The 25,325-nt window shown below is 48.3% G+C and overlaps 1 protein-coding gene across 1 annotated transcript in view; it reads right to left on the bottom strand.

The window, feature by feature from the left end:
• Window positions 1-21,918, bottom strand: part of VILL (villin like) — a 53,360-nt gene extending 31,442 nt beyond the window's left edge. Inside the window, exons 1-4 of the mRNA XM_032794639.1 lie at window positions 21,800-21,918; window positions 9,240-9,321; window positions 4,154-4,228; window positions 8-204 (exon numbers count right to left, since the gene is read on the bottom strand). Of these exons, the coding sequence (XP_032650530.1) occupies window positions 8-204; window positions 4,154-4,228; window positions 9,240-9,308 (341 nt within the window). The 5' untranslated portion in view covers window positions 9,309-9,321; window positions 21,800-21,918. The remainder of the gene's footprint in view (window positions 1-7; window positions 205-4,153; window positions 4,229-9,239; window positions 9,322-21,799) is intronic.
• Between the last annotated feature and the right edge of the window lie 3,407 nt (window positions 21,919-25,325).

Below are 25,325 nucleotides of genomic sequence, written 5' to 3'. Positions count from 1 at the left end.
CACTCACATAATGCCACTTTTGAAGTAGCTTTTGAAGGCCTCGGATTCATGTCCCTCCACTTCTCGATGTTGCACTGGGCTTCCCCCAAGCATGTCGTCGATTTGCGTGATGTAGAAGGCCGCAGCGCCCTGTTCATCCTGAGATGAGTCCTTCCCGATCCAGTAGTGCAGGTCCGTGATGAAGCCGTTTGAGGTCTTCTTGTTCTTGGAAAGACAAAAGCAGTAAAAAGAGGTGGTCAGGGTGAGATTTGTTGCACTGGGACGGTTCACACAGTGGAACCATGCAGATCTGCTTAGACCTGCAATCCAGGAACCAGGCCAGCTTGAAAATGTGTTTGGTATCTTGTGAATAATACCTCTGGCAAAGGAGACACAGTATAAACTAGAGAGCCAGCTCGCGGAGCCATTACTCAGGCAAAACTCCCATGCAGGCAGTGAACGTTACCCTGAGCAAGGGAAACAGGATTTACCCTTAATATTCTGCATGCGAAAACCTACCTGAGGTCAAGCTGTCCTTCTAGGGCCAAGCCCTGTGGCACAGAAGCTCCTGGGAATTTTGCCAGTGATTTCAATAGGAGCAGGATTTGAGCCATAAAGTACGCTGGGAGGCCCTGATTCAGGAAAGCATTTAATGGGACTTAAGCACATACCTACCTTTTGAGCAATTGCTATGTCTCAGGTACATATATGGCCCCATTACCATAGTAACAGAGCACCTCAAAACCTTCAATGTCTTTGTTCTCAACACTCCTGCTAGGAAGGGAGGTGCTATTACCCCCAGTTCATGGAGGCACAGACTAAGCGACTTGCCTGCATTCACACAGGAAGCCTGTGGCAGAACAGTGCCTTGATCCCAGGTTTCCCATGCCCCAGACTAACACTAACCACTAGACCCACCTTTCCCAGATCAGGGCCTGAGGGCCACAGCGTGCGAGATGCCCTTACTCTCATATTTGGTGAGTGTTCTATTGGTTATTTAATGAATGGTCCTACATGCTGTCCGATCCCTGGCCAAAACTCTCTCACACATGTGCATTATGAGGATACACTCTTTGATTACATGATCACATGCTGTTTTTCCCACAGGATCCCCGGCTTATCGAGTACAAGGTGGCAGACTGATGGTTGCAAGGGCATCTGTAAATCTGGCATTTCCTAAATTTTGGGTGATTGATTTTGCAGCCTAAATAAGATTCACTGAATGCATTTTTTGTATGCAATATAGATCATTGGGCTCAATGTTTCTGCAGAAGAGAAGAGTGAGGGGGGATTTGGTAGCAGCCTTCAACTACCTGAAGGGGGGTTCCAAAGAGGATGGAGTTAGGCTGTTCTCAGTGGTGGCAGATGACAGAACAAGGAGCAATGGTCTCAAGTTGCAGTGGAGGAGGTCCAACCCTAATCTTCTATGCTTCTATACACATATATATTATATACACACAATAAATACAAAGTGACTACAAATGGTGCATGAAACCCTGCTGACTCTCAGACACAGGTCTAGCTCCACATGCTTTTGAGGTCCATACACCTCCCATTGTGATTCCTGTTGTGTGATGCCAAATAGCCTAAAGAGAAAAGGCAAGCCCACTGGAGGCAGGTGTTCTGTGAATGGTGCTGGGCATTTCTCATCACCTAGACTGATAAACTCCAATATCCACTGTGAAGGAAAACTAATAGAGACTCATTTTATAAAATGGTTTGAGGCTAAGTTCTGTTTATCTGTTTTGTTCTGTGGGAAGCATTCAGATAACGTTGGTGAGCACCGGTTTAAGAGCCCAAACAAAGAAGAACTTGATTTCTTTCAATATAGCTGCTTAATGTGCAATGAATTCGCTCCATGTAATGCGCAATCCTGCAAGCAGCTCAGAGCATCATTACTCTAGAGACAATCTGGACCTAAACTGTTGCAACCTCCATACCCAAGACAAAGGGAAGTAATAGCGTGATCATGCTTGGAAGTACAGTGAGATTAAGTGACTTGCCCAGGATCACAGAGCTTTGTCCACATGAAGAACAGGAAAACTTTTGTCGGAGGAAAAAACCATTTCCTGCCCAGCTCGAGTCCTGAATCTTAGTCTACTGTCCGTGTGTAGGGCTATACTGCAATTAAAAACCTGCGGCTGGCCTGTGCCTGCTGACTTGGGCTTGTGGGGTTCAGGCTAAGAGGCTGTTTAATTGCAGTGTAGACATTCGGGCCTATGCTGGAGCCCTGGCTCTAGGACCCTGCGAGGTAAGAGAGTCCCAAACGTCTATATCATTGAACAACCCTTTAGCCCGAGCCCCTTAGCCTGAATCACATGGCATGGGCCAGCCACTAGTGTCTCACTGCAGGGTAGACAAACTCTTCCACACAGCTCCACCTTTCCTCCCTCACCCTGTCCAAGGGTTAAGTTCTGTCATCACATCCTCATGCAGAATTTCCATTCAAGTCAATGGCAGCTGGGTGCTTTCATTTCCGAGCACACACAGCTGTGCCTGAGACTCAGCCAACCTTGCTGTTTGCTTTCATAAAGCATCTGCTTGAGAAATATGACTAGCTGCAGGGCACAGCAGGCCTTCCCTTTTGTTAAAGATCCCAATGGTGCCACCCTATGAGTCACTGAGCAGCAGGCAGGCTGTATTCAGGCAGTGCCTGGACTGGAAAGTGAAACATGTCCCAGCATGAGCAAGCTGATTTTTCTAATGCTGGCGTGACAAACACTCCTCTCCCCAAAAAAGTCCATGTGCAGCTGCATCAGCCTGATGGGTGGGGAGAAGAGGCCCATTTGAGTCCTCCTCCAGCCCTGTATAAACCAAAGGAATAATTCTGCTTCCCCTCCATAAGGAAGGCAGGGCAGGATTTGGGGGTAACACAGCTCTGCCTGAGCTCCCCCTGTACCAGCCCAACGTAGGAAGGCCTTGGCAGAGAAGGGGTGGGTTTATGGCCCACTGACCATGCGAGTCTACCAGCAATTCCCCAATATGGAGGGTGGAAGACCTGAGCTGCAGGGGTATGTCAGAAGGGGAGAATTTACACCCCCACCCACCCTCTTTAGGAAGTGAGATAAGCCCATCGAAGATGCTTTCATCCCTTTGCAATGGGCACTCTGGAGCACTGCTCCGAACAGCTGCCAAATGGAAAAGTGAACCTAAGGAGGCCCCTGAACCAGGGGTGCTGGAAAGATGTGTATAGAGGGGAGTGTTGAGAGAATTGAACCAAACTGTAAAGCTTGTGTATGATGGACACCACTTCAAGCCAGGGAGTGCGGCAGCATCCCCAGCTCCCCTAGCTCCAGCGCCTATGCTCTGAACCTGGAATGACCTATGCAAATGAAGAAGAGTTGGGGAGACATTAAAGAAGCCCCAATACAGCACATTATCCTGGAATATCACCTGGGAATGCACGGCACTTCTGCTGCTGCAAGCCAGCTGCTCAGCCTAGGTTCTCAGAAGTGCCTCAGTCTTTGGGGTAGCCTGGGTCAAATCACAAGTGAGCCTGGCTCAAGTTCTGAGTGAACTCGTGAGCTCTCCTGACTTCCCTTCCAGTTTTCTTACCACTACACAATACTGTGGTTACAGCCCAGAACAGGATGCGGGAGACGTAGCTTCTATTCCCAGCTCTGCTACGGATTGTGTGAGAGACTTTGGGCAAGTCACTAAGGCCAACTTTTGCAAAAACCACCAGTGTTATTGGCTGCCTGAATTTCTAGAAGCCCAACTTGAGACACCTTAGAGGGGCCCGAGTCTCAAAGAAAGGGCTGATCACCTGACCCCTGAAAACCAGGTCCATATTAAGGTACTCAAAACTGGGCACCCTTGGCACACCCAAAATCCAGTCAGTCAATTTTCAAACTATAGGCCTTCACCTTAGCGATCCCTGGAGGGAATGGTCCGCAGGAGCACGGAGTATGAGGGTTATTTTCCAGGGGACATAACAGAGATGATTGCCTTTTTCCTGCATTTCCCTCCATTGTTGCTTCTCTGGCCTTTCTTATACTGAATATGCAACTTCAGGCGTTAAAATCAGGCTGTTGATGGGATGGCGAATAAGTGACGTTTTACCATGGTGCTGCTGGAATCAGACAAAGTAGTGACCTGAGCTCCAGTCCAAGGGAGGTTAAGGAAATAGTGCAGAGCATTTCCAAACATACTGACATCTGCTTGGCTTACTTACGTATAATATGATGTAACAGTCTCCTTCAAAAAAGCTCCCATAAGCCTTTTCGGGAATGGGAATCATTTTCATTTTCTGCAAGAAATCGGAGAAACAACAGTAAAAAAAAACCTGCCTGAACAAGCCACAGCAGTGAGTTTGCTGGGGTAACAAATGGAGTATCGTCCTTCTCCTCTGTATATTGCCATAAGCCTGGTTTAAAAGAGGGAAGCAGCAAAGATGCAAAATCCAGGCCCGTTGAAATGAAGGGGAATTCTGCCATTGACTTCAGTGGAGCCAGGATTTCACACTAAGCACCCAAGAGTCTTGCTCCCAGAGTCATCATGTCTTTCTGCCGTTTACCGTCTGTGCCATTGAGTTCTCCTTCACAGAAAGGCCATATTACAACTACTCTGTTGGAAAATATGAGACTTTCTAGCTCCAGCCACCTACACACACACCCCAGCAGGTCAAACATAATTCTTTGCTGCTTCCAGACTAGTAGTTGTGCTCCAGACACAGGCTGGTAAACCACATGACAACAAAACACCCTTTAAAAATATTAGGCTCTAAGATTTTGCATAGTGCTAGCCAAAAGCTGCTGGAGATTCTATTCACAGCATGTCTGTAACGTGCAGAGCAGGCCAAAGGACTTCAGCTGAGAACTGGAGGGAGAGAGGCCTCTATGACTCATGCCTTGGCCTCTGTTTCTAAGTTCTTACACAGCACTCATCCCTATACGATCAGAGAGCAACTGCTGCACAGTCCAACGAATCTGTTAGGTCCCCTCGCTGGGAAAATCCACCCCTACCTTTTTCAAGGATTAATACAGATGAACTGCTAACTTAACTCAGTTTTAGCTAAAGCCCAAAAGTACAGGCTGAATTCTCCCTCTGTGATTTAATGGACCTTTAAAATAGATCTGTTTTGAGCCTCTGTTGAAGTACACCACTTCCCTTCTGGGGCAGTGTGGTCTAGTGGGATGAGTGCTAGACTTGTATTTGGGACACCTGGGTTCTATTCCCAACTGTGCCCCTGAGTTGCTGTTGCTAAGTCATTTAGCACAAGGACTGTCTCATTATTGGTTTGTCCAGTGCCCAGCCCAGGGAGGCATCTGGGGAATGAATAAATAACAAAGCAACCTGATGCTCAGTATAGACCTCATCTTCTCTGTGATTATCAGCAAAGGTAAAAGTCTCCTACTGCTTCAAGCCTGGGCCAAATCCCATGTGATTCAACAGGCTTTGACTCAGGCCCTTAGTCCTTTAAATCATAGAATATCAGGGTTGGAAGGGACCTCAGGAGGTCATCTAGTCCAACCCCCTGCTCAAAGCAGGTCCAATCCCCAGATAGATTTTTACCCTAGTTTTCTAAATGGCCCCCTCAAGGATTGAACTCATAACCCTGGGTTTTAGCAGGCCAGTGCTCAAACCACTGAGCTATCCTCAAGTGGCAGAGCCTCATGCTTTTACTGCTGAAAGACTTTGAGTTCAAACCCTGCTATTGGCCTGAGCAGCATCAAGGCTCACCATTACCAGAGGATTTGACTGCTGCATTTGACCTCTTGGGCCAGCGACAGCCCAGAAGGGAGCATTCCTGGCCCCTACCCTAGCTAACACCGAAGAGACAGCAGGCTTCACAGAGGCAGAGAACTAGCATTTGAAAGGTCAGTAAGCTGCATGCCGAGAGCCCCGTCGCGATCCCTCACTCAGATGAGCAGAGAACAGGCAGCATGGATTTCTGGGCTCCATTCACGTTTGCATTGAGTTTTCCAGTTCACTTCGAACAAGAATATGAAACCGGACAAACTCACTGGGCTGAAATTCAAACCAATGATGTGTGGTTTATGACTCACTTGCTATTTATAGAGCACAGTCCTGGGCTAGCTTGATTTCTGTGTGCTATGGGTGTAGGCAGACATTGACCGCGTACCCTGTACATACTGCACACTATGTACACAAGGGCATATTATTGTAATTTCCCAGGCAAATGTTCTGGTTTGGTTTGTTCCATATCAGGCCTTTTATTAACACAGTGCTAGACAATCAAGAGGGGACTCAAACTCAAGTTAGAAAGAAGGCGCACATTTGTACAACTGCTAGGGTGATTCACCCTTAGACCAGGCTACCAAGGGAGTCTGGTTTCTCCATCTCTTGGAGTCTTCACAGCAAGACTGGATGCCCTTCTGGAAGAGTAACACAAGTTACTGGGGTCAGTGCAGGGGTCACTGGATGAAACTCTATGGCCTGTAGACAAGTTGATGCAACATATGGGTTGCTACTGGTCTTAAGATCTATGAATCAATTAACCATACAGGGTTCAAAACAATGATCAACGAGCAGGGGCAGCAGGTTTGTATAATTTTTGGTGGTACCCAAAATGGGTCCAAGTCCCACCCTGCCCCCCACACCTGCCTAAGGCTCTGGGAGGGAGTTTGGGTGAGGGAGGAGGTTTGGGGTGCAGGCTCTGGGCTGGGGCAGGGGGTTGGGGTGCAGGAGTGGGTGCAGGGTGTGGGCTCAAGTAAGGGGGTTTGGGTGTAGGAGGAGTGAAGGGTCAGGCTCTGGGAGGGAGTTTGGGTGCTGGGGGCAGGGGGTTGGGATGCAGGAGGGGGTGCGGGAGGCAGTTTGGGTGTGGGCTGGGGCAAGGATGCGGGAGAGGGTGAGGGGTGCGGGGCTTATCTAGGGCGGGTCCTGAAAATGACCTGCACACCACTTTGGCAGTGGTTCCAGCAGACGGGCTGGAGTGGGGGGGGGGGTCTCCATGTGCTGCTGCCTTCAGGCACCACCCCTACAACTCCCATTGGCTGCAGTTCCCAGGCAATGGGAGCTATGGAGTCAGTGCTCAGGGTGGGGGCAATGTGCGGAGAAACCCGCTCTCTCCCTGGCCTTGAGGGACATGCCGGCCGCTTCCAGGAGTGGTGTGGAGCGAGGGTGGACAGGAAGCCGCCTTAGCCCTGCTGTGCTGCTGTTGGTGGTGGCTGGGGGCCCCTGGGGCCCTTTTAAATCACCCGTGGGTGGCAGGTGGGGCTGGGAGACACTCGGGGGAGACGTGCGGACATGGCAGGGGGGCTGGGGGAGAGACCCGGCCTTGAACATTGGTGGAGCCGGGCCCTTGGGCCCTGAATATTCCTGGAGCACGGGCACCATGGGCCCCTATAACTCGTTGCCCCGTCAACGAGTATCTGAAGGGTGAAAGTGATGTATTCAGGGCAGTACAAGGGTGTCTAACGAGAAGGAATGGAATGAAGTTCAGGAAGGAAGGACTGGGGTGAATACCAGGAGAGGGCCTGACAATGTGAGCCACTACATATTCCACGTGGAAGTGGTGGAGACCTCATTGCTTGGCACATTTTAAAGCCGAATGAATGAATAACTAGTAACTGCACTATAGGGACAATGATGCAGGGGAGGAGGGGGGCGTGGTGGTTGGAGTGGATGATTTCATAGGCATTTCCATCTCTGATTTCTCTGATCCAGATCTCCCCTGCTCACAGTATGTAGCCTGGGAATTACGAGCGTACTAAGGGTGAGGATGGGTGAGGCAGCGGAGGGATCAGTGCATGCACATACTTCAGAGCGTTAGTTACACCTCCTGCTCCACGCTGCCTCTTGAACCTCACAGCTTGGTGACAGGGTGATCTGAGGGTCAAGGCAAGAGTCGATAGTTTCCAGCATTTGCATGGGAACGTTTGAGTCAGTGGACAGGCCTGGCCTACTTTCAGTTTTGGTGGTGGGAGAGGGGGTTTAACAAGCAGCTTTGGTGGGTACTACCAGGGCCACCCAGAGGATTCAGGGGGCCTGGAGCAAAGCAATTTTGGGGGCCCCTTCCATTAAAAAAGTTGCAGTATTATAGAATACTATATTCTCATGGGGGTCCCTGTGGGGCCCAAGGCAAATTGCCCCTCTTGCACACACCCCCCACCGCCTCTGGGCACTACAAGCTTGAGAACCCCTTCCAACATTACTTTTACACACACACACACACACACACACACTCACTCTCTCTCTCTCTCTCTCTTTTCTATGGCTGTGCTGAGCCTGCAGCTCACAGGAGTTCAAGCCAGACATTTTTCTGGTGGCCCAACTGGTTTCTCCTCATACCAGCATGTCCCTGGGGAACAAACTTGCTTTTAATGACAGCTCCCTTGCAAAGTGATGCCATGCCACGTGACCAAACAGGGAAACGCAATGACTCTCGATCATTCCCAATGGCAACATCTTCACCAAGCAGGTCACACTGCACAGTCCCTGCCAGTGAGAGTCACACGACAGTCTTTGCTCAGCTCCTTGGGCTCCTGTTTGGGGCATGCTCAGCAGCAGGCGGCCAGATGTGGAACATCTTTCTGGGGAAAACAGGCTGAGCCAGGCACTAGCCATGTTCAGAACTGAATGCAAAGGCCACTTCTTTGGTCAGGCCTCCCTGCCAGCTGCAGCATCTCCCTAGCACCATCTTACCGTCACAGCTGGCAACAGGTCGTCAGTACCAGTGCTAAGCCACTAGTGCAGACAGGGCTCAGGCATATCTAGAGTCACATCAGTGCTTCTGTGAACAATAGTATCTGCTCTGGAGAGGAAGGATAGTCTTGAGGTCTCCAAAGGGCTGGGCTCAGTCCCCATTCCTGCCACTGACTCACTTTGGGACTTTGGGCAAGTCACTTAAATCCTCTTTTTTTCAGCTGTGATGTGGGAATAGTGACGCTTCCTTTCCCCAACCCTTGGTCTTGTCTATTCAGATTGAAAGCTGTACAAGGTGGGGACTGTCTATTACAGAGTGTATGTGCAGCACTTAGTGCAGTGGAGTCTCTGGATGCTACTGTAATAAAGAATCATCTTTAGTCCCACAACATTCCTGTTTCCCAAGTCAGTATTATTCCTAGTTTACAGATGGGGAAACTGAGGCCCAGAGCTGTCGCGCACATTGCTGAATGTTACACACAGAGTGGGGTAAAGCTGGGAATAGAATTGGTCTCCTGATTCCTAATTTTCCTTTGTCTTTAACTACAAGACCATCTTTCCTCTCTCACCTAAGCAATCTTCACAGCATCCCTTTCTTGTAAAACACCCCCAGGCTCCCTCAATCTGCAAAGGATGTGCTCCTCTCACCGTACCTCTATGGTCCATATCTGCAGCCCCGGCTTCCTCTCGATAGTGGGGAGGCCCGTGTCAGTCTCCGTCATTCTGCTGGTTGAACTGAAGGACAGAAAGATGAAGCGTACAATAACTATCCCGTCTGGTAAAACTCCAAGCCAAGTGGCAGCGAGGCTCCTATAATGTGGATTCACCCATAAGAACAGGATTCAGGGCACACGTTTGCTGGCTTTAGCCATTCGAACAACAGACTGTGGCTTTGATTCCCCATGGCCTTGCACCTTGTGGTGTCATTTCAAATGAGGATAGATCAAATGCTGCCCCACACTCTGATTTGACCCCATGTTACACACACACACTGAACAGGGCCAAAGGGTCAGACAAGATGCCAGGCACAACATGAGCTGGGGATCGTACCCACAAAAGCACAAGGCGGAGTTTGGAGCAGAACGGTGGCCCTCCCTACAAGCCGTTATGCTGCTTACAGCATGTATTGTGCGGCGGGGCAGATGGGAGCTTCTGCTGTGTGCAAAGCCCAGCAATCCCCCTCACACCCATTCTGCACTAACTCAACCCTCTTGTGCGTGAGTAAAACAAACAGGTGATTCCCAGGTAACAGACAGGGTAACTTTAAAAGCTATAGGACCTGATCTTCAATGGGTGTAACTCGCCACACCTCTATAAAAGAGAATGGTGCTACACCAATTTACAGCCGCTGAGGATCTGGACCAAAGCTTGGACTGTAGTTTGGTGAGGCACAGATCCAAAGGGGGGAAATAGCATAGATACTAGTGGGGGCTGTGATTCTCTTTAGGACAAAAAATAGCTCCAAGTCTTGCACGCTTATGATTATGTCCATGTATCAAACGTCTTTCATTCCAGAGGCTCCCCAGTGTATAGACAGATGATTCACTTAATCCACCAGTGACATGCAGCCACCTCTGGGGTATGACCCAACAGCTAATCAACCACTCAACACTACAGAACAGTTTAAGCAGGAAGCAAACAGGTATACAAGAGCCAGTAGACACTGCAAGGGGAAGTCAGAATGCAATTTAACCAGGGTATTGGAGCTAACCCCCCACTTATTTCGAGTAATACCTGAGCTAGTACATTTTAACAAACCCAGACACCTGGGAGCTTTATCGTCATCACCACTGGTGTTCAGAACATCCAGGCAGCAGGAGGCAGAGAATGTAGATCCTCCTGCTCTGTAGCGCAGACTACTGCCACTTGAGTTAGAGCAAACTGTGTGGTATCAGTATAAGATCTATGACACACAGATGACCAGTTCTCAGTCTCTCCAGTAGATGGCAGAAGAATGCACATGCACCAGCCAGTTCATTACTGTATTTACAATCTTTGGGACAAATTCTCCCCTCCGTTAAGTTACTGGGGTTGAACAGAGTAACGCAGGGGACAATGTGGCTCGCTGACTCTCTCTTTTCATTCATACGCCAAAGCACTGAGATGGTGTCATTCTCTGACTCCCAAATTGTGTTTGGTTACAACACAGTTAACTATTATATTAGTTTTTTCAAAAAAATCCCTTGATTGCATTTTATTCTCTGCCTGTCTTCCTGCCGAATGAAAGGCCTGCCTTGACTACTGCCAGCCAGTCCTGCCCCTCGGCTGCTTCCTGGTCTTTTGTTAAGCTGCATGTATTATATATCAGAGCAGAGAATATTGTTGTTGGATCTGAATTTGGCAGAGCATCAAATGTTTTCCATCATAGGCCACAGAGCTCACAGCAGAACTCAGGTGTTTGGACAATATTCCTTTCTCTTTAGTAAAAGAGTTTGCTCAAAACATGTCAGGCATCAGCTGAGCCTGGATAATCAGCTTGAACTAGCATCCAAAAGCTCAGATGCTTATTAAAAACTATAATCCAAACCTCTGGTTTAAAACAGGGATTATTAACCATTACCACATCAAGATCCTCCCTTTCTAAACCAAGCCCCTCTACGATTCCCAGCTGCCTGCCCCTATTAAGACCAGAGCAGACACAACCCCCTGGTCTAGAAACTGCGATGAGATAGCAACCTTACTGAAGATCGACTGTTTTCATGAGATTTCAAGTATATTTCTGCTTGTGGCCAGGCTTGAAATACCATGAAAACAACCTTCTGTCCTGGGGCTTGTCTTCACTAGTGATTTAACATGAGTTGTTGTAGCGTGAGTGTTCCCATTAACTCAACCCTTGTCCAGACACAAAAGCCAGTTGCTCATGTCTTGGCTATGCCACAAGCAGGACGTGTGGAAACATTTATAAAGCTCTAGACATTTGGCTTAGTTGTGAGGATTGAGAGAAGATACAGGTTGGTTCTTACTGTATCCAAACTGGTTTTGCCCAACGCTAGATGAACGGCAAACTGAGAAGAGACATGAGTAAACGCCACTAGGAGAAAGTATCCCTCATAAAACCCTGAGCATCTTCACCTGTTCAAACGGCAAAAGCCGGCCACTAAGAAGGGCTGATCCCTTCTGCGACAGATACTGCAACCCCAGGCAGTATCTTTGAAGACCATTGTATTGATGTTTTCTGTGTGACTGTCTGCTGTGCCATACGTAAAGGGGGGGGGCAAGTAGGGGCACAGAACTCCTCCAGGGCCGGCCCGGGGCAGAGAGAGTGAGGGGGAGGGGGACACCCAGCCCCTCCTCCAGCTGCCAGGGGACACAAGGTGCCCCTCCAAAAGCGGTGACATTTTGATTCCTGTGAATGGCCCTGATTGTGTGAGGTGGGGTTTGGGGGTGGGGGGAGGATTAACATGGCTCCTACAGCAACAAAAAACAGTAGGGGGTGGTGACCCCGGAGATCATAAACAGCTCCTGAGCCATTCCACCCCCCGGCTGATTTGCATGGGTTTTGCAGCCTAAGAAATAAAGAAAGGGCTTTTGGGGCCATAGAAAGGCTGAGTGTGGGGAGACTCAGGGGCTGCCTTTTCATTCAGCAAACAGACAGGATCTGCTGCCCAAGGAAAGGGCCCCAGCCTTGAGGAAAGGGATGCTGCCTACCAGGCTCCTGCTGTGGAACATGGGCAATTTCTGGTCTGTGGAGTGAGCACGTCAACCCTTTTCATGCTTTGTTTTCTCTGTATGCTGTTTTACCCTGAGGAAATACGCTTTGCTGAGAAAGAGCTGCAGGGTTATTGGTAACGGCTGGCACACACCTTTCATAGTCCTTGGAGAGAAAGCAATGCACAGGGACTGGTCGTGAGGCAGACTGGCTTGCTGGGGACACCACAATGTATGGTAGGGGGCTGTGCAGCCTTAAAACCCCCCAGCAGAGGGGAGTGGGACATGAGTCCTTGCCCAGAGACAGATGACTGCTGGAGGCTCTGACCAGACTGGACACTCCTGGCATGGACCATGGAGGAGGGATCCAGGCGCAGCTATCACAGCTTCCTCACATGCATATACAATCCGCACAGCTGGGTGGTTTGTGTGAACATACAGAGAGGAGAAGTGTCCTGTAAACGCCACAGTGACAGTAGCAATGGCAGGACACAGGCGATACAGGTTGAGGAAATGGACTGTAGTGGAGAAGAGGGGATGGCTACCACAAGCAGATCCAGATTGCAAGGCAGGGGCTGGGAAGTTGAACCACTCCCCCCACCCCCAGAGCAGCACCAGGACACCCTCCAGCCAATAGCAGCTGTCCTTGGTCAACCCCAGCTCTTCTAAGAGGCACAGGGATCATGCAAGCATTGAGGGGCCGGGCATCAAAGGCAGAAGCAGATGAGAGCAGGCCTCCTCCTGCTCTGCCCACCGAAAGCTTCAGCCACTTGGCCAAAAATTCTGTTTTAGCCTCATTGTTCCACTGCCATTTGGCATAGTGAGTGGCACTCACCACCCCACCTACATATCAACAACCCCTGCAGATCGTGGAGAATAAGTAAATTCAACAGAAAATTGGAGAACGCTTCTGGGGGTGAGGCCGCAGATCCTGGAAACTTTAATACTCCCCTGGCCACAGCCATATTGGCCAACACACGGAGGATTGCATGGGTGACCTCCAGAATTAAAAGTCTGAGCGGCTACAGCTTGAGCTAAACAGCCCAAACTCCTTAGCTGTGGGCTGTAAAAACTGGTATCCTCTGCCAATCAGCACCGAGGAGGACCTGTAATGCACCCTTCTCAGCAGAGTACACTCCCATCACGCAACACCAGAACTGCAGCGGTACTCCTCGCCGTGTGTGCCAAATTCGGTGCCTCCATTGTGTGGGTGTGCGATTACATTCCAGGAAGGAATAGATGACTAATGTGTCAGAGTCACTCCCAAGAATGGTTAATAAATAACAGTTCAATGGATACGCCAGCAGTCACTTTTTCATTTTGGGATGCACATTACTTGGTAAAAATATAGATTCAGTCTCAAATCCTGGCACATTCTCCAGGTTCATGGCACATTGGGAGAATGAAAAACCCAGAAAGGTATCTGGCCTTCATGTCAAATGCCCAAAGAACAGTCTGAATTGACGGCTACTTGGCTTTTCTGTATTTCAACAGCATGCTGACAATAAAAGCCCCAAACGAAATGACTAATGCGCTGTAAAGCCTTAGGGAACTATGACAGGGGTGTGCTTTCTGACAGCTAGGCTTATAGGTAATATTTGAGTTGGTATTGAATATTCTAGTCTTTGGCTGTTGAACTGCTTACGCCCTGTCTACGCTGGTTGGCCAATTCTCCCCTATCCTACAAACACACACACATATACGCTATGCACCTGAGCACTCCTATTGAAATCAGAGTCTGCTGAACACACCTGTGCTGATGTCTAGTGAACCAGCCCCAGTCCGCAAGCACCACCTGCCCTCAAACCACCTTCTTTGTGCCTCGTCTAGCTTTTTGCATGTCCCAGAAGGAGACAAAGCGGCCTGCAGTCCAAATGGAAACATTCTGCACAAAGGGCCAGCGATGGGCTTGTCTGCTTTGACTCCTGACTTGAACAACCTTTCTTCCCTGAGGCTATTTTTTTTTGCCTGACCCCTTCAAAAAGAAAGCAGATACACAGGGGTGGGAAAACAGAGGGTACCTATATAATAGACATCTTTTGGGGTTCTTATATCTTCTTCCACAGGCAATGCAAATACTCACACCAAAGCACACTGAACCTCAGCGTACTCCCAAACCACACAGTGATGTGATGATTAAAGCTGGGCAAATAGACATGTATTTTTTTTGGGGGGGGGGGGGGACATGGGGCGGAGAGAAAGAGAGAAGGGATGCTTTGCAGTATTTGCCAGTACATTTGTTTGAATAAAAACTACAGATGATGGTATTTGGGACCCATTTTACTGGCTTCCTGAAAACAAATCTTATAGGGACATTTTTGTTCCTAAGAATGTTTGAGGGAAAAGGTCAAAGTTGGAAATGTTCGTACAGATTGACACTAGGATGCTAATGTGGCCATCCTGAGAATCTGGAGGCGTTTGGGCGCCATCCTGTCAGAAAGCAGGAACCAAACCACGTGACTTGGGTGAAACCCCCGCACCCCCCATTGCACTAATAATGAGTTGTGAATACTTGTAGCAATAGCCCTGGTCAATCTGGAGCCATTCTACAGGCTCAGAGATGTTGGCAGCCACTGTTCAGTAGTTTCAAAGGAGGTGACATGGGCGCTCCTGATGTCAAAGCAGCAGAAGCAGCAGACGAGGCTGGGGTGTGTTCAGAACAGGGACATGTTTTTCTCTAGGCCTCCCTCTGAGGAGATCAGCACTGAGAGCCACTGGCAAGAACAGGTTTAAGAATCTGCCTTGTGCAAACTCTGTGTCAACATTTGTACTGTTGTGAGGACTCTCCAGGCCTTTTGCCGGGTGCATTGTTTTCAAATGCACAGAGAGCTAAAGATTGACAACCGCTAATAAGGGTAGGGTAGCTGCCCCTTTGGGCTTCTAATTAGGAGATTATTGATTTAGTAACAGGATACAGATCAGTCCCAGGGGAGCAGCAAACACGGAGATGAATAAAGCTGCCCATTTATCATGAACAAATTTTTCCTTCTCTCGATTCCTTCCTGCTCTGCTGTAATGGACTGGTTTCTGCCTAAGTCCCCTGACTGAATCTGGAGGCAGAACTACATGGCACATTACAGGCTGGAAGAGTCACCTGAGTTATGCAGCAAGGAACACAACTGGATTCTTTTTAACTCCACTTCCTCCTTTCCTCGGAAGCCGTTCTGGTTAGAATTATTCCCAGCAGGTTCTTATCAGAGCCGCAGCCTGCACAGCCTAGAGGAAAAGACTGTATCCCTCCACCACCTTGGTGAGATTTATTTGTATGTACCATTGCTGAGCCAAATGGCCAAAGTTTGTTGCCACCCAGGGCTGAGCCATTAGGGAATGCAGTGTGTGGGAGGGAGGGAGGGAAGGAGAGCGCGCGAGCATGAGCAAGGGCGTCCTGCTCACCGTGCATACACTGAGCCTCCTTCAGAAGCTCAAGCACACAGAATCTAGACGAAGCGTTTGGCATCCGGATAGCAGAGCTAAGTCCCTCTAAAACAAGGCATCATGGTCACAGTCAAAATAGAGGGCCTGATTTTTCAGCCCCTGCCAATCTCATGACCTTCCCCTGGAGCTGCATGCTGTGGTCCCTCTGAAGATCAGGTTGTTGAAAGAGAACAGGTGAAATATTCCCACTAGAAGCAAGGCTGGGAAAAGGATTTTGAGTTACCTGAGCATAACGTCCTACAAGGCTTCTTCAAAACGAAATGAGCCAAGTAACAGATAGGCAACGGCCAAGCTCTTTGCAGGCTGTATAAGATTTAGCTTCATTTCTTTTATGCCGCTGGGATTCTGCATTAAAATTAAATGCCATTTTGCACCACACAGATCTCTGCTCTGGGATTCCCTCTTCTAAACCATTCGAGGCTCGATTTCAAAAGTCGCTTTTACTTTGGGGCTCCTCAAGGTGGGAGCCCAATTTAGGCAGCCAGGTTTTAGCTGTGGTGTCTAGACAGCAAGCACCTAAATGGGTGGCCTGACTGTTAGCGATACTGAGCAACCACAGTGCCGGATTGCTCAGTTCCTCTGCTTCTCTGGGTGCCTAAATATCGATCTAGGTAGTTATTGTACCCCCATGAAAGCAGGTAAGCCTCATCCTCAAGTCTGCTCCCTTGATTTCATACAACGGGCTGCAAGGACTGGGCCCATGCTGTTAGCTTTCAAATGGCAAACAGAGAGATTAATGTTTATTCCAACTCTCGAACTTAGCTCGGAATAAGTTAACCAGACATTCCAGAGGCGAGGGCTGCGCTTTTCTCGCTGAAGAGCTGGTGCATGGCTGAGGTCACAGGCGAAATGAGCTCGGACACTTGTGTTGAAATTTCCATATGGCTCATGACAGGGGTCCATCTCCGGCCAAGAGTGGCAGTTTTAGTCAGGACTCAGGTGCACGGCTGTCACTGCAGAGGGAAGCTCGCCCTTTGCCTGGTTATCATACCCTTGGATGCAGCATGGTCACACACAAACAGAATGAAAGTAGAAGCACGAATGGTGAGAGATAAGCAGCCACCGACCAACCTGATCCAACTTCCGCTCCCTCCAGTCGCTTTCATGCAGCATGGGGAGGGATCTAAGCTCTGAGGTCCCCGAAACAGAGCCAGACTTCAAGGTGATCTTCCCTTAGGAAAATATTACCAGCACCCTGCAGAGGCACAGTCAGTGCCAGCCACGTGGTCCACGTTTATCCTATGGTGTCTGACCATAGTGTAGGGAACATACAGAGGGCCGCTGGCGATGGTGTCATCCCTCATCAGTGCATATACCCTATTACTAACTGAGAGCTCTCTGTAAGCCATTGGCAGCATGTATTGCACTTCTCCGTGCCTTATCCACAGAGGAGCTGAGTTTGCTACAGCTCTCAGAGCATGGATTTAATCCTTTAGCTCAAAGCACAGAGTCTCATGCCCTTAGCTCTGGGACGCCTGCATGCAACAGGTGGGGACAGTTGTTACACCTGTGTCTCTGCTCTCCTGAAGCCTGGTCCACTAGCGCAGAGTGCGCCACTCGCCTCCGTTACAGCAGCTGAGTTGTTATGGTTGTAGGTGCCGAGCTAGGGTTCCAGCAACACCCTGTGCTGATTCAATGGCCTGGTTTGTACGAGGCGAGCAAGTGGGTGCAGAAGGCCTGGCCCCAGCCCCTCCCCTGGTACTAACCAGTGGAGTTGAATGAGCACAAGGGGGGGTGGAATAAATTAACCCTCACAAAGGGATGGAGTAAGTGATGCTCCACCCAGAGTTAAGGGAGCAGGGAAGGAATGGGTCCTCCCTGAGGCAGTAGCACTTAGGAGCTCCAGTCACGTTCTTCTCGTTCAGGGTGGGGAGCAATTTATACTCAGCCTAAGGACCCTGTCAAGCCCATAACAAATGAAGTGTCTAAACAGCCTGCCACCAACACAGCTTTACAGGAAATGACCAGTTTGGGCCCATTAACAGCAAGGGGTGATTTGTTTCACCCTGTACCTTGCAGGCCGAGCAGACCCAGTATCCTGTCCAAACACACGACTCTGCCAAAAAGGCTCCTTTTTGTGCATCAGCAGGGCCGCGACAGTGAGTGAGGCAGAAAAGGAGCATCTGGTCCAGGAGTACAGGATTAGCCTCACACACCAATATTATTTCACCGCCCACTAGAATGCAGCCACCTCTGGGGCTGAACATGGCAGCTGTTCCCCGGAAGACCTCAGCACAATATAAGAATTTAGGAGAGGAAATGAAGATTCATGATGAAAGTCAGCCTCCACCAACAGTTACTGCATAGCACACCACACATTGCCTGGCAAAGACAGAATTTTAATGTTGATGCATGTGCGTGTACCCATGGTTAAAATAGGATAGATACACTCACAGCTATAGATATATGCCTCTACGTAGGGTGACCAGATGTCCCATTTTTAAAGGGACAGTCCCGCTTTTGGGGACTTTTTCTTATATATGCGCCTGTTACCCCCCACTCCCTGTCCCGTTTTATCACAGTTGCTGTCTGCTCACTCTACCTGTACATATCTTATTTAAATGCTGATGAAACCTTTACAACGCATATTTGCTACTGGGAGGTAGCTATAGATATCTAATGTCTAACTAACATAGCGCCATAGAATCCAGCTTCTAGGGAGGCATGTCTCGTATCAGGTCTGGTTGCTTTTGTAACAGCTGGTTTAAACACAAAAGACCCAGAAGCCTAGACTTCGTGCTCATGACGTGCCAGAGGCGCATTTTTAGGTTGGGGGGTTTGAGCTCGGAACAACACATTCCACAGTAAAGACTGAGGACGGATGGCACTCAAACATACAATTTAGCATCAAATCTCTTTGAGGAGGGCAGAGAGCAGCAGAGAAGCTTGTTATTATATGACAAAGTGCTGAGCCAGGAGAATGAGAGTGAGCGTGGCCTTAGGAGAGAGAAGGGCAAAAAATCCCAGGAAGGGAAGTTGTTTTGAAGGCACTTGGCCTGAATAGTCCCATACAGGCCAGGGAAGCAATCACATTGTTGTGTGCTGGAAACAAGATGTGCCTATGAGCTGTGAAAATCAATGGTATGTGTCTCCCATTTGCCATTAGCCTCATAACTCCCATGGGGTTATGGGGACCCACGGGAGTAGGGGGAGATGTGTTTGTGTGTGAGAGTGTCAGGCATGGATTTCTCTGTGATTGAGGGTGATGGAAGAGTGTGTATGTGAGTGGCGGTACTTGAGTAGGTAGTCAGGTCGGGAAGGGGATGTGAAACCGTGGGATAAGAGATGCTCTCTAATCAGAATTGGGACCAAATCATGAAGTTTGGATTCCCCAACATGGATCTGAATGTCCCTGAAAGCCGGTTTCAATGTTCCAGTTTGGGCTTCGTCTCTAATGACAATCCAGAACACTAAGAAGATCATTGCAAACACTGAAGCATGAGGTATTCACTGTGCTCGTCTCTTGATGCGCTAACTCCCATAACCTGGGAGTAAGTGTTATCCTCCCGAGAGGGAGGAGTTTGCTGGAGCGAGGTTGCAGTGAGAGCTAGTAGAAAATCTGTTAGGAATCTGGATATGATGTAAGGTGACCAGATGTTCCGATTTTATAAGGCCAGTCCCGATATTTGGGGCTTTGTTTTATATAGGCGCCTCTTACCTCCCACCCCCATCCCGATTTTTTAACACTTGGTGTCATCCTAATATGATGCAATTGGGGGAACACTCTGTGAGGAGATGAACACAGCAAGTTCTGCTGGAAAAATTAATGGATATTGAGAAGCCAGATTTTAGAGGGCTGCAAAATGTAATGGAGCAGTAGGGCTAAATCTACACGACAATGACAGGTCCGCTGCTATTGTGTATGTGGCATAAAGAGAAAGAGCCAAGACACTGCAACCTTCTGGCTTCATTCCTTCCTCCTCATGTAATGTTCTGTCTCATCAAGCACTTCCTGAAAGTAGAGTTCTCCAAGGGCTTGTCTACACAGGAACACTCAGAAAAATTAATCCAAATACACTAAAGATGTGAATTTAAAGTGGATTGGTTAAACTGAATTAACCCCCCATGTGGATATTCTTATTCAGGTTTAGCTTCCAAAGTGAATTAAGCTAAAAACGTATTAACACCACTTTAACTCTGAATAAGAATGTCCACATGGGGGTTTAACGCAGATTAACTAATCCACTTTAAATTCACACCTTCAGTGACTTTGGATTAATTTTTCTGAATATCCTCAAGTAGACAAACCCTAAGTTCCTGTAAGTGATTACACAATAACACCTCATAACGGGAACCTATTTATTGTAACACCCATTATGGCAGTTTATGACATAGATGCTCCCTAGACTTGGTGAAAGCATGGCCCTCCCACTTTGGTAGCAGATAAGACCTTAATCGTGTCCCTGAACCATGGTAAAATTTAGGACTATCCACTTCACTGGACAGGAAGCTTTGGAAGTATGGCTTGAGATTGGACACAATCCAGCTCCATTGCACCCAATGGGAGCTGGGCCGGCTAGGCCCCCACCACACAAGACAGAAACCCCCTCAGGAACCAGCTGCAGTTGAACCAGGCCACCCAACGTGGTTAATGGCATAGCACAGATGGATGTTTAGGTAGCCACTTTTCCGGAGGTGGCTGTGGATCCATGGAGTGAAAAGTGCTGCACTAGCAGGTCTGGAGATGGACACCCTCTCTCCACAGCACAGATACCGCTTGGGCGATAGCCACGCAAGCTTCTTTTTACCACAGTTCCCCTCCTGCCTGGAACACTGCCATCTTCTCTCCTCAGATGCCTGCCTCAAAGCAAACCCGGTGGCTCTGCCTCAAAGCATGGCAGGAGGCCTTCAGTCCCATTTGGGAAGCCTTGGCAACAGTTGCCACAAAGTCCTTCTTAGCAAATAATGTCATGAGACCTACATCATTGCTGGCGGGAGGGAGAGGGGGAAAGGGGGGAGGGGGGAAGGCAGCTTGTTTGTGCAAAGTCAAAACAGGCTCACCTGCCTTTGCCGAGTGCCAGCAGCAAGGCATGGAAATACAGGCAATGGTTTCATGGTCTGGATTGGGCTCTCCGGTACTGCCCATGTTCTTTGAAAGCAAGAAGCATCCACCGTGCAGTGGATCCCAACTGGAAAGGCCTTGTAAAACCCCCAGTGAATGCTAGGAAGGAGGCTGTTCCTAGCAGCAATCTGCTGCCACATCCTTTGCAAGGTCTGAGCCACCTTTATCTACTCTGTGTAAATAGAGCATAAAGCTTCATCACTGTGTAGCTCCACTCCCAATAGAGCACGTTTGCTCCAGTTACCGTAGGGTTTGTTTGCATCTTTCGCCAGTATATTCCTTAAGGAATGCAAATCTCCCACAGATGCTAATTCACATGGTTCCTCCTTCACATCACAAATTTCACGTCCTTAGGAGACGTGCCTAAGACAAATACCAACAAATATGCTTGAAGCTAAACTCCATTACAAACCAATTTCTCCTTAGTGTAATTTGCCTCTCAAACAAACCGGGTGAACTTGGGAGGTAACAAAGCACGAACAGATTACTTACAGCAGAGCCTTTGCTTGCTTTTAACCAGCAAACTGCCTCGTATTCAGACTTTTAGCAGATCTATACTAGTGAGGCCATGAGAATAGTGTTCTGTTGATCTAGACCATCCAGATTATTATTTTTTTTTGCCCTCTGGTATAACAATGGGACGAAAAATTCTACTTTTAAACAAATTCTCACTCAGCAGAAAGTCAAATGAGGAGTGTCAAACATAAGAGTCGATTATGTGTTGCGTGAAAGTAAAAGCAAGTCCGGGGTGATAACCAGGCAAAAAGCCTATTTTTCCTCAGAGCAGAGTTGCTGATAGGCAGATTGGCCAGATTCTCAGAAATCTGAGGCAAAAGGTTTGTGTGTGCATGAAAATCTCAGTCCAGACCCTTCAGTTGTGTAACTGGAGCTATCCTGAGTGACATCTGCTGAGGATCTGGTCCCATTTTTGTTTTAAACATAACTGAGAATACATACAGGGCTTTGTTCTGCCACACAGCTGGAGTGCTCATGCACCAGCTTCAGCATTTAGAAATGAAATGAAGAGGTTTGAAAAAAATCCCCAAAAAAACAAACAAAAAAACTTACCTTGCTATAAACTGCGAGGTCTCCTCAAAGTCTCTGCCTTCCCAGCTACACCCACAAGCTGTGTTCTCGCCCCTCCGGCAAGCTAGTGTCAGACACTTTTGTTGCTGCTCTGCCACCTCTGTCAGCAGGGGAACTGCAGAAATTGGTAATTTAATACTGTACTTAACTACAGGGAACCTCCTCCTAAGAGATCACACCCATTCCCTTCAATGAGACTTGCTAAGAGACTGACCCAGGAAGCCAGGTGCTTCTACCCAAGATTTTCCAGGGTCATGGTCAGGGCTCAGCAGACACTGGTTTTCTGTAATATCCATGTTACAAGTTCAATAGGCATTAACGATTACAAGCTGCTTTGCTAGAGAGCTGTTTTGTTGGTATTTACAGAATGGGTGCAGGACTCTTTTCACTGGTTTATGGAGGCAGCGGAATGTAGTGATGTGTGGATGATGTGGTCACATGACAGAGCATCAGACTATCCAACAAGGCTGACATGCTGTGAAATAAATGTAAATATACCTATCCCCTAGAACTGGAAGGACCCTTAGTCATTGAGTCCACTCCCCTGCCTTTGCTAACAGGACCAAGTACTGATCTTTTCCCCCTCAGATCCGTAAATGGCCCTCTCAAGGATTGATCTCACAACCCTGGGTTTAAGCAGCCTAATGCTCAAACCACTGAGCTATCCCTCCCCTCTAAATAACTTGCCAAGCCCCATCCTGCCCAATTTCACCATCTCCCAGCCACATCCTGCCAGCCTGTAACTTCTCTCCTCTGTCCCTGGAACAAAAGCAGGGAATTGCTGGAGCTGATGGGCAGAAGCTCTGACTGGCAACTCACAGGTGGATCATTGAATAATTTAAATTGTAAACACTTATGTCCAGGGACTGTGCTCACATTCACCCATGCAAAGACAAAGGTGCTGCCGGAGGTCAATATTTAATATGATGGAAGGCAGCAGCATCCACTTAGCTTCTATCTTACTTCTCCATCTGTAAAATGGGAAAAGGGCTGCCCTACTTCTCCAAAGTGTTGTGAGAGCCATACAAGCACGCTGAGGGCACACAGCTCCTAGAGACCAGTAACAAACCTACAGTCAATCCATCCTACCTGTTACGCTTTCACTGATGTGTTCTTTGCAGTATTCCTAGCTGTTTAGAGTAACCCACACCCACCACTATGGGCCACACCCTCAGCTAGTATGTATTGGCATGGCAGCAATGGAACTACACTGATCCAGACCATCTATGGATCTCGCCCATAGAGGTTAATTTTTAAATGTCATTTGACGACTGACACGTTTCAGAGACCATAGCACATAACTTCATAGAAACAAGGCTTTATTTGCTAACCTGACCCCAAATTAATGCAAAGCTCCTTAGTGTCTGACTATTACATCTCATTTTCCATCCTGTAATGGCTCCAATTCGGTTGTGGGCATTCTATCTTCAGCCCTTACAAAATAAGAGCTGTAGAAATCTTCAAGCCGGGCCTTAATAACATGGTTACATTGTACTGGTGGCGGGGTACAGGGACATGGGAAAGGCCTTTTGTCGTCACTAGAACGATGACACTTTAGACACCAGTACTCTAATTTTTGGCCACAGCATAACCCTCCTGTTGACTTTCACGTAAAGTAGCATAGGTTTTATTTTAAATGGAACATTGGATATTCATTTCTCAACGTAGCCCCACATTTTTAAGTGGGACAGTGAAGAAAAGCCTGATCTTGTGGTTGTCTCATAGGGCAGTAGATTTGGGTTCTATTTCTGGCTCTGAGACCTAGGGCAGTTAGGCCCAAATCTTTAAATGTGGCCTCTGGTTTTAGGTAGACCAGTTTCTGGGTGCCCTGCTTGGCACACACGGGGCAGATCTTCAGGAGTACAAAGCTCCTGTCAGCAATTGGTCAGTGGGCGTGTTACCGAGGCTGAGAGTATTATAGAGGCCGGCACATTAGTTCAAGCGATGGAGACTCATACTTTTAGCTCCAGAGGTCACCAGTTCCATCTCTAATGTGTCAGCCAAGACAGTGGCCACTACCTGAGTTGGGTCTTGTCCAGGATTTGAGATACCATGGGGCTTGGGATGAGCATCACCGGTCCAGCGGAAGAATGTAAACCACTGTTGAACGTGTGTTGTGTCTCCCTCTGTGCCCACTCCACAGAGGAGGTGGCTCTGTTACAGCTCCCGTACAAAGCCTGCTTTTACTTCAAGTTCTAGAGACTTGTGCTTTGCATTCTGAAGATCCTCTGTTCAGGCCTGGTGTACTGGTTGGGAACAGTGGCTGTCACAGCCCAATAACTCCAGCTGAAGTCCATGGAAACTGGGGACACTCAGCCTCTAAAAGTCAGCCCATTAGGGACGAAGGTTGGACACTTGAAACTTTGCTCCATTCTCTCTGTGGTAACATGAGGTTGAATTCGCTAATATTGACATGTGATTAGGGCCAAATCCTACTTCTTGACATGGGTGTAAATCAAGAATGTATTTATTGGCTTCAGTGCTCCTATCAGTGTTGGGATAAGGCAGACTTTGGCTTTTGAAAACCTAGCTGGAAGGTGCTGTAGAAGTACAAAGTGTTATGGAGTATAGCACGATGAGTGTGCACAAGATTTTCCACCTGGCTCTATGATGGTGTTTAAACTCACACACCTGCCCTGCCCCACCCCAGGTGCCAGCTCAGTGTGAGACATGCGCTGTACACGTGTGATCTGGGTTGAGTTTGATCCAACATGCAACACTGGAGCCTTCGGATTAGCTGTTGAGCTGGCCAGAGGGTAATTCTCCTTAGAACCACCCTCCAAGACCTCCCTTTTCCAGGCTGTCATGGGATAACCTGAGGTTCTTATTTTGAATTGGGTTTAGACTGAAGGACACCAGAGTGAAAATCAGATGTGCTATTAAGCGGCATTTCTGGTGCTCACTGTCGCATACCCAGTGTCCACACAGCCTTGATTTGCTCATCACCAGCTAGGAGAAGTGAATATACGTCATATTCTCCAAATGTGACATGGGTAAACTCCGGCTACTGGCTTTTACCCTCAACCACACTACTGCCTAATTCACTGCAGATCTATTGGAGGGGCTCAGGGCCAATCCCACCTTTCTGGATTCTCTGTTACAGGAACAGAAGTGCCCAGGCAGTAGGGATAGATGGGCAAATTGGCTGTAATGGATCTATGCTGATATACACCAACTGAAGAAGGTTTGCTCACTGATCTGTGCACAAGCCTGTCTACGTAGGCAACCCTAACCTCTCCAGGGATTGGGTCATGGCAGAATAGTACCCTGACTCATGTTACAACACCATTTATTCATGGTCACCCAGCTGGGAGCAAGCCTAAAGCTTGGCTGTAATACGGCTTAACCATACAGTTTGGTTCCATCCATACAGCCAAGATCAAGCTATGTAATCAGGATACGCAAGTATTGCCTTTAACCACAGGAGATCATGGAGGGCTTGGTACCATACTGTATTTATTACTGCTTCCCAATCTTTGTAATGTCCTTCAGCTGCGAATGAGACTAA

Source organism: Chelonoidis abingdonii, chromosome 2, assembly GCF_003597395.2.
Source record: "Chelonoidis abingdonii isolate Lonesome George chromosome 2, CheloAbing_2.0, whole genome shotgun sequence".
NCBI classification, from domain to species: Eukaryota; Metazoa; Chordata; order Testudines; family Testudinidae; genus Chelonoidis; species Chelonoidis abingdonii.
The sequence above is the reverse complement of the archived record's forward strand: the minus strand, read 5'-3'. Positions and strand labels throughout refer to the sequence as shown.